Source organism: Theropithecus gelada, chromosome 6, assembly GCF_003255815.1.
Source record: "Theropithecus gelada isolate Dixy chromosome 6, Tgel_1.0, whole genome shotgun sequence".
Lineage (NCBI taxonomy): Eukaryota > Metazoa > Chordata > Mammalia > Primates > Cercopithecidae > Theropithecus > Theropithecus gelada.
In genome coordinates this window covers 13,713,631-13,727,882 of record NC_037673.1, presented here as the reverse complement: position 1 = coordinate 13,727,882, position 14,252 = coordinate 13,713,631, and the positions used below count along the sequence as shown (strand labels likewise).

Sequence of the window (14,252 nt, the reverse complement as noted above, 5' to 3'; positions counted from 1 at the left end):
GTTGTCTTGTACCTTCAGTAAGTGTTCACATTGTTCGTTTGGATGACATTATCAACACGGGAGTTCATTATTTTTGTCATCATGTAGTAGAGATTTTACTCTCTTATCAACCAGCTTTACATTCACACCCATGTTTAATGGGGACTTACTGACCTCTAGGCACTTTCTTGAGTATATTGAGGAGGCAATAGTTCTAGATAGTACTTGCTTATCTAATAAAGCAGATTAATATGTGTGGATACTCAGGAAATATTAGCTGACGAGATAAGAAAGAAATGTTTGGCATGGTTAGTAAGCATGGGGAAGGAGAGTGAGATAACACGGGATGAAGTGGGCGGGGGCTGAGTCTCAGGAGCATTTGGGCCTGGACTGAGCTTTGAAGAATGGATACAATGTGGTGGGGTGAGCTGTGGTAAGGAGGCTTTCTAGATGAGATTGCACAGGGCTCAGTTGGAGGCTGTGGCTCTACCAACCTGGAGGTTTGAACCAGGTAGTGAAATCTAGATTGAATTCAGAGGCATTTGGCTTAATCCTATAGCTAATGGTAAAATACTGGGTTCTTATTTCTGTCTTTGAATGTAATAACACTTCTGTGAAGTACACACGTGATTCTACTTTAACAAAATTATCAAAGCTGTACTTGACAAGTCTAAAAATGCCTAAACTATTTTCCGTTGTTGGATTGATGTTTTCTGGAGGCTCTTTTTTTGGTCACCTTTCACTCAGCTGACATCTCTACAGCGATAACCACATTTTAGCACATGAGGGAATTCCCTGTTCATTTTAGAAGCATAAACCATAAACTCTAGCCATGGTAGTGGATTCCAAGGAAGTACTGATTTTACGATAGAAGCACAAGAGATTCTAACAAGTAAAGGGATAAAATAATTAATGAACTATAAGTGTTTGTTTGTTTGTTTATTTATTTATTTATTTGAGACAGAGTCTCGCTCTGTCACCCAGGCTGGAGTGCAGTGACACGATCTCAGATCACTGCAACCTCCAACTCCTGAGTTCAAGCGATTCTCCAGCCTCAGCCTCCTCAGCGCCCAGCCCCAAGTATTTGTTTTTTAAGGAAACATTTGGTGGATGTCTAATAGTTACCAGTCATAACCTTAGGCGCTAGGGATGCAAAGATCATTATGAACCAGATCCAGCCCCCAGAGACTCACAGTCTGGTGAAGGAGACCCATAGTAAGTAAATAATGAAAATACAAATTGATACATGTTACAAAAGAGATGCTCAGAAAGAAAACATAGAGATGTCTAGGAGTTTAGGGGTGATTGCTTTTGAGATGTGCTTTGGAGGACAAGAATGATAGTTATGGGGAGTTAGACTTTTCGTGGTGGAGGGAAATAGCATTAGCTAGCTTGGTCATTCAATGACTACTTACCATCTGCCAAGCACTTCCCTAGTGCTGGGATGGCAGCACTGAGAAAAGACCAAACAGGCTTCCCATTCTTGTGGAGCTGAGTCGCAAACAGGGGTGATAGCCATAAAAGAAACAAATATAGTCGGGCCTTGTTACTCACAGATTTGTATTTGTGAATTTGCCCACCTGCTAAAATTTCTCTGTAGCCCCCGAATCAACACTAATGACACTTTTATGGTCATTCGCATGGTCATTCACAAACATGTGCAAAGCAGCAAACAGTTGGAGTTGCCAGACATACATATTTCTAGCTGGGGCCAAACAAGGTGAGGCTGGGCCTTCTTGTTCCAGCTTTCATATTACAACTAAGTGTCCTGTTTGTGGTCTCTTTAGTACCATGTTTTTCAATTTTTTTTTTTGGTACATTTTCCTATTTAAAATGGCCCCCAAGTGTAGTGTTAAGTCTGCTGTTTCTGAGCACAAGAAGACTGTGCCTTATAGAGAAAATACATGTGTTGGACAAACTTCCTTCAGGCATTAGTCATAGTGCTGTTGGCCTCCAGTGCAATCATAATAAATCAACAATATATATTAACAAGATATCCTTAAACAGAAACACACATAAAACAAGATTATGTATTGACTGCTTGATGGAAATGTTGTGACCAGAGGCTTGCAGGAAACTAAACCTGTGTTTCCCCTAGGAGCAATGGCTTGGCATTTGTTAATTCAATATTCATGGTGACTTCATAGGACATAACTACTGTGAATAATGAGAGTTGACTAGAAATGAACATACTGATTTCAGATACTTCCTGTTTCTCTGCAAAAAAACACAGGCATGGTGTCTTAGTCCATTTTCTGTTGCTATAACAAAATACTACAGACTGGGCATGTGATAGACAATAGAAGTTTATTTTGCTCCTGGTTCTGGAGGCAGGGAAGTCCAAAGGCATGATGCCAGCATCTGGTGAGAGTCATTCCATGGTCACAAACAGAAGGTAGAAGTAAGCATGTGAGACAGAGAGGGGCACCAGGGGCTGGACTTGGTTTATAGCAACCCACTCTTGCAATAACTATCTCACTGGCATGATAATGACATTAATTCATTCATAAGGGATTCACCATTTTGACCCAGTCACCTTTTATCAGACTCTACCTCCAAATATTATTGTACCAGTGATTAAGTTTTCAACACATGAAATTCTAGGGGACAAATTCAAGCCATACACATGGTTTGAGTGTAAGATAATTTAGGAGTTCTGTTAGGAATACTGAGCTGAGATCCAAGTGACAGAAAGGGGCTATGCTAGCATCCTGGAGCAGAGGGAAGAGTGGAAAGTCATGAGGTGGTAATGGATGTGCTGGGTTTGGTGAAGAGTTTAGTTCTGGGATTTAGAAGACAGACCTGGTCCAGGTTAGCTGGATGTCAGCAGTGTGTAGGTGGATAACAAAGCTTCCACATGAAAGAGGTTCTTCAGGTAGAGGTGGAAATGGGGGAGTTGGAAGAGACAACTGATATTTATGGAGAATGTTTAAAGGTGGATTTCACACCATGTCTCATTTAGTATTTTCAAAAGTTTGCTAGAGAAATGATTTTTGCTTTGAGAACAACAAGCTAGAGAGGTTGTGATTTGTTGAAGGGAATAAGGATTACCTTGGGAGGGGACCAGTGTTATGAAGGAAGAAGAGCCTGTGAAGGGGAGAGTTGAGCATCAGATTAGGAACACAAAGGTTCTCAGCACACTGCTTGGCACATGGTGTAGTTCAATATTTATTAGTTGAATCAAAAAAGATAAATGTGTCTACGTGGGCTTAGGCAAGCATACTGCCTATGGCTTTGTATTTACTGGTTCTTAGGGTAGTGTGAGATCTTGGGACGGTAATTATTTTATAGAAATAATAATCAAGTGTTCCTTTAGCCAAAAATAGCATTTTAGAAAAATTGCTTTATCATATCATTGCATCTAGTCAACATGTTGTAAAAACGTTTCCGTTATAAAATGAAATGAAAACCTTTTTCCAGTTGAGTTACATGTTACTGTTTTTTCTTGTGACTAAACTATAAAAATCCATGGCAATTTGACACTGAACATCTCAGCATGGTAGTAATAACGTAATAATTTTATAATACTGGCAATTCTTTATGATTTAAGAACAGATTTTTATAGAAGAACTATGTCCACCCTGCTGCGTGTTAGCCAGTGGTGATGCTCATTAGCAGCAGGTAAGGGAGAAAATAAAATAAGCAAAGGAAAAGGGGCTAATTTCAAAGTATTAAAAGAAAACTTTAGTTCTTTATTCCTTTGTTGATTTCAGTAAGAGCTGGTGGAAACTTGGTTTGTTGTTAAAATCGCTTTGTTGTTGAAGAGGTGTTTCTTTAGTAATGGAAAACTAACATTCTGTTACCCTTTTCATGTGATACATTTAATTTTTACTCAATTTTGATAATTGAGCAGGGCTCTGATTGACTTAAAGCGATGTGTAGCATCATTAAAGACCAAAGTGCAGCATTTAAAAATTGGAATTCTTATAGTTAACAGTTTTTACATTAATATGAAGGAAATTTCTCAATTTAAATAATCATTAAAATATAGATATAGGACTGGTTTATTCGTTTTCTACAAGAAGACATCTAGATATTTATTTTAACTCTAAAAATTGAGTGATACACCCTCAAACTTTAAAAAGAAATGATGTTTCTTGCTAGAAAATCACGGAAAAGTCATTCAAATAGTACTCAATTCACCAAGAGAGTAAAGCCACACGCACACCGTCTAGATTCTCTGTTCTCAAAGGAAGCTGGAAAGGACAGATAGAAGAAAGATATGTGTCTTCACAGATTTATTATATGAGCAGATTGATGATTCTCAGCGAACTTCAGAACTGTAGCTGATGTGCTGGAAAACTGTGATTGGAACATTTGTGAGGGACGAGGCAAGCCTTCTGGGTACCTCTGATCACCAAGCAGGTGCAAGAGGGGTCTCAAGGGTTATTTCCTGCTAAGGAAAACATGTATCTAAGAATGCCGTCTGACCCATTTTGACGTGAGACTGTGCAGATTTGGGACTGGGGTGGGGGTAGCCATATGTGGTGACCAGGAGTAGAGACCTCCTGGCTCCTGAGCCCACAGGGTTTAATCGGCTGTCAGCTTGTAAACCTGGAAGTCTGTTAAAGTCATGGGAAACATGAGTCTGGGAAGTTGCTTTAGTGAAAAGGTCCATGCGTAAGTAGATGCATGTGTGTGTATGTGCGTGTGCCTGTGTGTGTATGTGCGTGTGCCTATGTATGTGTGTGTGGAGACAGAGAGATAAAGAAGTGTCAAATAACATCTCTATCTTAGGCACCTTCCACATTCCAGGCATTATACTATACCAGACACATACATGTGTTAACTTATTTAATCTTTACAACAACTCTGTCAAATTTATCGTCCTCACTTCGCAGATGGAGAAATTAAGGTTTGGAGACCCTGGGTAATTTGCCCATGATTCCTGGCTCCTGACAGTGAAAGCTGGTATCAGAATCACATTTGTTTGTCGTGAGGTATATGCAAACCTCTGGGAATTCCCATGGTTAGTCTTCTACTTGAGATTCTGTGTTTATGTGTCCTCTCAGCGCCTGGGACGAAACTTGAAAATAAAGGCTAAATTCAAAATGAGGACAGCTCCATTGAATATTGAAGTCCTGAGTTAATTTTTCTCAGGTACCTGTTAAGGTAGACTGTGGGCAGTGGGAGGGCACAGGGAGAGCCCTCTGTGGGTGGTGCTCTCCCTCCCCATACCTCCCTCCGCCATGCTGCAGTCTGAGAAGTGCTTATGCCCCTGTTCACCGGTAGAGGACCGTGAGCCGGGGGCCGGGATATTCGAGTGGTTCTCCTGGCTTTTATTATCCTAGTCATTAGTCATGTGGCTTTGGAGGCCTATCTAAAATATGCCGCAAATTGAACTCAGGTATCTAGTTCTGTCCATTTCATTTTCATGTTTTCTGCAAAGACAGAGGTATACATGCATAGCGCATCCCAAGTATTGCAGAGATGAAGTGGAGAGGCCACGGATCCACTCTGACTAGGTTTCATTCTCAGTTAACACTACAGCTTTCTAATCTTGGACAACTCGCCTTCCTTCTGTTCCAGTTTTTGAATCCATAAAGTGATTAAATAGTAGTACCCGTCACACAGGATTGCTGAGAGAATTACACTCACAATGTTATTAGGAAAAATAGGTATTAAAGCCGGGCGCGGTGGCTCACGCCTGTAATCCCAGCACTTTGGGAGGCCGAGGCGGGCGGATCACAAGTTCAGGGGATCGAGACCACGGTGAAACCCCGTCTCTACTAAAAATACAAAAAATTAGCCGGGCGCAGTGGCAGGTGCCTATAATCCCAGCTACTCGGGAGGCTGAGGCAGGAGAATGGCGTGAACCTGGGAGGCGGAGCTTGCAGTGAGCTGAGATCCGGCTACTGCACTCCAGCCTGGGCGACAGAGCAAGACTCCGTCTCAAAAAAAAAAAAAAAAAAAAGGTATTAAATACTTCCTATGTACTGACAATGTACTGACAATGAACATAGGATGCATTTAATACATATTTTTTCAATTGTTACTCTTATTAACATGCTTAACTCAAATGCTTTTTAAAGGAGTGAAAGAAATAGTGTATATTGAGAGTGAACTGTCCAGTGATTTAAATGTTACTAGCAAAAGGGTGGTTAAATAAAAGAATGACTTAACGATTCTATAGAGACTCTCTATGTAATGGTTATTTTGGATGTTGGAAGCAATATATGGATGCATACTCACATGTAGATGAAAAATGCAAGATAGATAGGGAAGTTAAACAGTCAGAAAATGAAATTCCCCCAAGGTGTTTTATTAAAACCTTTAAGATCCTAAAGGGTATAGCTTGCCAGTTTGTACAACCTCTCCTCTCTCCTCCTCCTTCTGGAGACCCAAGGTTTTAAACATATTTAGTTGATTTGTTCTACCTACCCCGCATGCTTATTTTTGTCTTCAAAGTTGTTTGTCTAAGCAGGGGGATGGTTTCGAATCATCTGCTTATGTAGTTGTTTAGCATCTGTCAGCGTTTTCACTATGAAATTATATCTTCGGTGGCTTCTAATCCTGCCACAGAAGTTTGCTGCACGCTGTGACTTGGCATGAGCACCTTCAGCTCTGAAGCAATTAAAAATAAATAGAATTGGATAAATATTTCAGAAAATTATTTTTACCTGCTTATTGAAGAGAATGCTATTTTTTTCCTCCATTTTTCTTTTGGGATTAAAATCCAAGTAGTCAAATACTTCTCAAGTTGTAATTATTGTAATTATCATGAGATTCAGATGTAAGGCACCAAAACCTTACTTCAAGTTTACAAAATGATTGTTAATCAAATTTGCAGCAAGAAGAAGAATGAGTTATATATTTGTTACATGTTTAAAGATCCTAGGATTAAAGGATTTAACTATATCAGCGAGTATAGTTAGTGTTAACTGCATTGCATGATTCGTTGTCATTCATTTACTTGTTCAGAATTTTTCATATATATTTGCCTAATTATTATTACTAGTGATATACACATAGAAATTGGAAAAATTACACTGAGACTTAAAAATTAGGTATCACATTGTTTTAGGTTGTTTCTAATGATTAATTTCATGAGATTAAGGAAACAAATACTGTAACATATCTTCATTGTTTTAGAAGAAGGTTTCTCAGTTTTGGTACTATTGACATTTTTGGTCTGGATAACTTTGTTTTGGCGGGGGCGGGGGGGCTGTCCTGTGCATTATAGGATGTTATCAGCATCCCTGACCTCTATTCACGAAGATGTTAGTAGCAAGCCCACAGTTGTGTTAACCAAAAATGTCTTCAGATATTGGCAAATGTCCCCCATAGGTAGAATCATCCCTGGTTAAGAATCACTGCCTTAGAATTATTTATTTTATATTGAAACTTATGTATCATATTATTATATTCAAATGTTTCACTTCTTCTAATACAATTAATTAAATTTATAGTGGATATGTGAAAACACAGGGCACAGCAGGTTAAAAGGTCTATTGGATCAAATAATGAGACTTTAGCTTCTGATAGTGCCAGCTTTTATAATTTTCTGGAAAAGGCAAATTTTTGAGCATGTCAGTTTTGAGAAATAAATTCAATAACTCTGATATGTTTCAGTGCCCATGTTTGTAACATTAATTCACAAAAGCAGAGCATCCTCTTAGTTAAATGTCATTTCACTTCAATAGTTAAGTGAGGGTTTTTAAAAAATATAATATTGACTTTCCAGAAGAGTACAGGGATGGGTGTAGACACACTCTTGTCCTTGAAAAATGTATAATCTGGAAGAGACTATAAAATAATATACTACTTCCTGAGACACATGTTAGGAGGTGTGCAGGTAAACTACTGTGTACAGAGTGGCTCTCATAAGACACTAATGAGGCTTAAACTCCCAGGCTGCTCACAGGCAGAAGCTCCTTCCAAAGCCTACTTTTTTATTTGTAAATTTCACTCATTTTTTTTTTAAAGAGGGCCCTCATGAATTGTGTGAGTTTAATTCCCCACAGACCTGGGCCTGTCTCTGAGTATGGGGTTTCCAAGGCTGGAAAGAAAGGGAGCCTGTGGGTGGAGATGGATGTGTTAGAAAGGATCTCTGAAGGATGGACACACATAGATTGCCTTTCATTGCAGTGTCATTTTGGAAACTGCATCTATTCTTCTACTCCGGAAAGGTAGACTGAGTCTCAGAGAGGTGAATTGGTCCATTACTCTCTGCTTCCCAGCAATTTTATTTCTCTACATTTATAGAGAATTCACAATACCTGATTTAGCTGGGGGCGGGGGGGTGGGGAAGCACCCGCTGTCCTGGGATTTAAGATGTGATGTAAACTATGGCCTGCAGGGTTGAAGATTTTGAAATAATAAAGTAATGCCCACTGGTGCTGGATGCCTGATTAAAACTGACGTGTGCGCGCTCAAGGTTTGTTGGGGAGATGAAGGAGAACAGGTGGAGGGGGATGTTGAGTTGACAGGTGCCAAGGAGAGAGAGGAAGCATGTGGGCTGAGTTACTGTCCATGGTTCGGGGCAGGGGGCCAGCAGAGGCCACCAGACGCTGTCTGGGTGTCTTGCCACAGCTACTGGCACCCTGTGGGAGCGTCTGCGTCACATCCAGGAATTGCCTGGCCTCAGAAAGAATGTCCCTCATTCTGCCAAACCCATCTGTCTTTGAAATGACCTACAGAATGCAGAAGCGTGGCTCTGCACTCTCCTTGGGCACTTAAGTGAGAAATTCACCAAGTTCTTTTCTTTTATGATTTTTTTGTAGCTTTACGAGATCCTCGGTTTTACTCCTGTCCCATCTATAAGAAGCCAGTTCGAACGGACTTGAACTACATTGCCGCTGTGGACCTCAGGACGGCCCAGACCCCTGAACACTGGGTGCTCCGTGGGGTTGCCCTTCTCTGTGATGTCAAGTAACATGTCGGGAGTGTTCCCGCCCAATGCTTTGGAAAATGCAAGATCTAAATTATTGTAACCTTTGTTTCTGTATGACTGCTGGACAGTGTATGTCAGGTCGTTTATGCAATTAATGAGCTGCATAGGTTTTCCCCACTCCTTAATTGGGTGCTTATATTTTACCTGTTTCATCATTAGTGACCAATGTCTGAGTTTGTTGAAAATACTATTTAGTGATAAAGTGTGGCCCTCAAATCCACAGTAGTGCATTTTCTTCTTACTTTGCTGTGAAGACCAACTAGGGTAAGCACACAGCATTTCTCTGGAAGGAATTACTATTCTTCTGTTAATATGGCCTGGTAACAGCCAAGTTCTTGAAGGTAACAGGGCAAGTTTGTGCTGATTTTGCTTCTATTGCCTTTCGTATTTAGGTCAAGTTAAGAGACTTATTTTCAGGGTTTCAAGCAGCCAATTAAAAATACCTTTTAAAAAATAGAAGGAGATAGAAGAATGGGTTAAGAATGTAAATAGACAATTTATGTAAGCATAAAGAATAAATGTAGAGCAATGTTTAAGCCTACTTGTAATTAATAATGAGATACTAATTGATAACTCTTATAAGAAAAATTAAAGCTAAAAGTAAATCATAGCATGCTCTCGGTAAATATCCACTCACAAATTGCTACAGCACTGTAAATCAACCCAACCTTTTTTGTAAAATGATTAAATACAGTAAGAACCATAAAAATATTCACACACTTGGATCTTTATTTTCTCTGTATCCAGGAAACAATTGAAAAGACTGAAAATAGTCTCTATAAAATTACATTTAATAACAAAAAAATGGAAATGTCATAAATATTCAATAATCAGGCTATGCTTAAGGAAATTAGGAGATATTAGGCAACCATAAAAAATAATTTTGAAGATTCCATAATATGAAAATGGTAGACTCAGACTGTTAAGTGAAAGATTTAGTTCACAAAATATTGAGTACACTGTGATTATAACAGTGAAATATATTTGCATATGGACAAAGATTAGATGGCAAGATAGAAAAATAAGAACAGATGTGATAGCAAGAGTTATAGTTGGCTTGAAAAAAATGTGATGATTAGGAGAAAATATAAAGAAAGGATAGAAATCTTAGACAGTGTGTAGGGATGTCCTATGGGCTTTTATTAATTAGGAAACATTATCAAATGATCTTTTCACATATATATTTTTTTAAATTCTGGTTACAGGTTATTAATAACTCTTCATCTAACCCATTGAGTAGAAAATTTAGTCAGTATTAAATTAGAATTGTGGTTTACAAACTTTTGGATAGCTCTGGATCTGTATTACTGCATTTGTTTTGATAAATGGTTTTTGGGAGGTGGATACTAGGAGACAAGTGTGGGCCCCTCTCGCTGGGCTTCATTCTATGGACCAGGATCATTATTTTATGCTCATGATGATGAGAGTTAAGCCTGAGTGGCTCCTGTGACTCCCCCCATCGTAGATGATACTGTTTTCATGTGAGTTCTTTCTTTTGGTGTGGATTAATGTATCAGTTAATTTGTGTGAATTGTGGTGAAACAATCATTTCATTCTGAAAAGCAAGTAATGAAAATGTGGACATCATGGAATTAATAAAACGTTTTTACTAAATGCCTCATTCATAATTGTCGTTTATCAGAAAGGGGGGGTAATTGACACTAAGTATCTAGAAATAAGCTTTCAAAACTGGATTTTTTATCAAATAATTTGAAAATGTGTCATTCCTATGATTTTGTGATACACATCTGTTAGTTTGCATGCATGAGTCTTGGAGACCCAAAGTAGAAAAAGACCATGAAAACAACTAAGAATTTTTACGAACTAATTCAACATGGTTGGCCTCTGAAGCAGTGATGAGTCAATGAGGCCCCTTTCTGCATAGCTGCCCACTCCTTCCCGGGCTCCTCCCACCAAAAGGTGCTAGGTATTCCACAGTCAGGTAGGCAAGGGAGAACTGATTGAATGAATCTCTCCTGCAATGGAGAGGCTTCCTGATGTTCTTGGACATGGAGAAAAAACCGCCAGGGGCTTGGTACCATTGCAGAGTCATGCAACAGTTTTTTTCAACTGTCCCAATATTGATTTACTAAAAAATATTTATTTTGCACCTCCTGTGAAGACTCTCTGCTGAACTGGTGATGCAATGGTGGAAAAAAAAAAAAACAGGCACAGTGCCTAATCTCATAGAGTTCACCTGAGAGGAATAAATGCAGAATATAGCAATTATTCAGGTACATATGTAGTTGTATTAGTCCGTTTTCACACTGTTATAAATAACTACTTGAGACTGGTTAATTTATAAACAGAAGAGGTTTAAAATTGACTCACAGTTCCATATAGCTGGGGAGGCCTCAGGAAACTTATAATCATGGTGGAAGATGAAGAGGAACCATGCACATCTTCACAATGGTGGAGCAGGAGAGAGAGAAGATGAAGGGAACAGCCACACACTTTTAAACCTTCACATCTTGTGGGAACTCACTATCATGAGAACCGCACATGGGAAACTGCCCCCACGATTCAATAACCTCCCACCAGGTTCCTCCCCTGACATGTGGGGATTACAATTCAAGAAGAGATTTGGGTGGGAACACAGCCAAACCATATTGTTCCATCCCAGCCCCTCCCAAATCTCAAGTCCTTCTTACATTTTAAAACACAATCATGGCTTCCCAACAGTCCCCAAAAGTCTTAACTCATTCCAGCATTAACTCAAAAGTCCAAGTTCAAAGTCTCATCTGAGACAAGATAAGTCCCTTCCACCTATGAGCCTGTAAAATCAAAAGCACCAAATGGGAAAATTGACCAAAACAAAGGGTCTACAGGCCCCATGCAAGTCTAAAACCCAAGAGGGTAATCATTAAACCTTAAAGTTTCAAAATTATCTCCTTTGGCTCCATGTCTCACATCAGGGCACTTGGATGCAAGAAGTGGCCTCCCAAGGTCTTGGGCAGCTCTGCCTCTGAGGCTCCATAGGGTACAGGCCCTGTGGCTGCTTTCAAGGGCTGGCATTGATTGCCTGCAGCTTTTCCAGGTGCACAGTGCAAGCTGTCAGTGGATCTACCATTCTGGGTAGATCCATTCTGGGGGCCACAGGATGGTGGCACATTTCTCATGGCTCCACTAGGCAGTGGTCCAGAGGGGACTCTGTGTGGGGGCTCTAACTCCATATTTCCCCTCTGCACTGCTTTATTAGAGGTTCTCCATGAGGACTCTGCTACTGCAGCAGACTTCTGCCTGGACATCCAGGCATTTCCATACATCCTTGAAATCTAGGTGGAGGTTCTGAAAACTCAAGTCTTGTTTTCTGCATACCTGTAGGCCCAACACCATGTGAAATCTGCCAAGGCTTGGGGCTTGTATCCTGTGAAGCTATGTCCCAAGCTGTACCTTGGCCCCTTTTAGCCATGGCTAGAGCTGGAGCAACTGGAATGCAAGGTGTCACGTCCTAAGGCTGCACAGAACAGTGGGGCCCTGGGCCCAGCCCATGAAACAGTTTTTCCCTCCTAGGCCTCTGGACCTGTGATGAGAGGGGCTACCATGAAGATCTATGAAATGCCCTAGGGACATTTTCCCCATTGCCTTGGCTATTATTTGGCATCTCTTATGCAAGTTTCTGCAGGCAGCTTGAATTTCTCCCCAGAAAATAGATTTTTTTCTTCTACCACTTGGTCAGGCTGCAAATGTTCAAACTTTTATGCTCTGCTTCCTCTTTAAACGTAAGTTTTAATTTCAAACCATATCTTTGTGAATGCATATGGCCATATGCTGTTAAGAGCACCCAGGTCACATCTTAAATGCTTTGTTGCTTAGAAATTTCTTCTGCCAGATACCCTAAATCATCTCTTTCAAGTTCAAAGTTCCACAGATCTCTAGGACAGGGGCAAAATGCTGTTAGTCTGTTTGCTAAAGCATATCAAGAGTGACCTTTGCTCCAGTTCCCAATAAGTTCATCTCCATCTGAGAGCATGTCAACCTGGACTTCATTGTCCCTATCAGCATCAGCATTTTGGTCAAAACCATTCAACACGTTTCTAGGAAGTTCCAAAGTTTCCCACCTCTTCCTGTCTTCTTCTGAGTCCTCCAAACTTATCCAACCTCTGCCCATTACCCAGTTCCAAAGTTGCTTCCACATTTTCAGGTATCTTTATAGCAGTGCCCCAAACTCCCAGTACCAATTTTCTTTATTAGTTCATTTCAACACTATAATGAACTACCTGAGACTGGGTAATTCATAAGGAAAAGAGGTTTATTTGACTCACAGTTTCACAAGGCTGAGGAGGCCTCAGGAAACTTACAATCATGGTGGAAGGCCGAGGGGAAGCAAGGGACATCTTACATGGTGGAAGGGATGGGAGCTGTCACACTTTTAAACCATCATATCTCGTGAGAACTCACTATCATGTGAACAGCATGGGGGAAATGGTCCCCATGATTCAATCACCTCCCCCCAGATCTCTCCCTTGACACATGGAGATTACAATTCAAGATGAGATTCGGGTGGGGACACAGAGCCCAAACTATATCAGTAGTTATATATAATCTAAATTTATGGTTGTATAACATGAGGTACATTAGGTGTCTAGAAGATAATATAAAGACTGTGCATTAAGTGCTATGAAGGAAAATACTGGATGTCATGAATGAGAATAACAGAGGAGACTGCAGCATATCAGTTGTGTCACCACTGTCAGGCAGAAGCCATGTTACAATGTCCCCATTTAGTTTTACTGTTTTATTGATATTTTTAATGATTAGCTGATTATATTGCATTTATGGAGTAAAATGTGGTGTTTTGATATATGTATACACTGTGGAGTGATTAAACAAGCTAATTTAAATATTCATAATCTCTCTTGACTTTTATTATTTTTTAAATTTAAATTGATTTTTTTAATTGGCACATTGTAAGTGTACATATTTATGGAGTACAATTTGATGTTTTGATACATATTTATGTTGTATAATGATCCAGTTAGAGTAATGTGTATATAGAACATCTCATGCATTTATCATTTCTTTGTGGTGAGAACATTCAAAGACTTCTCTTCTTCTTCTTTGACATTTATTTTTATTGAGGACATACACGCAATAGCAGGGAGGTGCTTCCCTGTGCCACAGCAGCTGCTGCTCATCCTTGCCTGGCTTTTCTCTGGTTTTCTGTTTCTCTTGTTCCCTTGTGCAACTCACAGCTTCTGGTGACCCTCTCTGTGCAGGTAAGGTCCTTCCAGAATTCAGTCTAAAAGGAAAGTCTTGCCTCATAAAGAACTATCTTTTTATGTATGGGGCTTATTTCACCATTCTGTAGAAGCATACCTTGGCTTCTCTAAGCATCCCTTTAAGGAAATGTTGGCAAACATTGAACCACCTCAACATT

At 39.8% G+C, this 14,252-nt stretch overlaps 1 protein-coding gene across 1 annotated transcript in view; it reads left to right on the top strand.

Annotated features, from left to right (window-relative positions):
• DNAH5 (dynein axonemal heavy chain 5) overlaps positions 1 to 10,486 on the top strand; it is a 252,364-nt gene extending 241,878 nt beyond the window's left edge. Inside the window, exon 79 of the mRNA XM_025388138.1 lies at positions 8,703 to 10,486. Within this exon, the coding sequence (XP_025243923.1) occupies positions 8,703 to 8,854 (152 nt within the window). The 3' untranslated portion in view covers positions 8,855 to 10,486. The remainder of the gene's footprint in view (positions 1 to 8,702) is intronic.
• Positions 10,487 to 14,252: the final 3,766 nt, after the last annotated feature.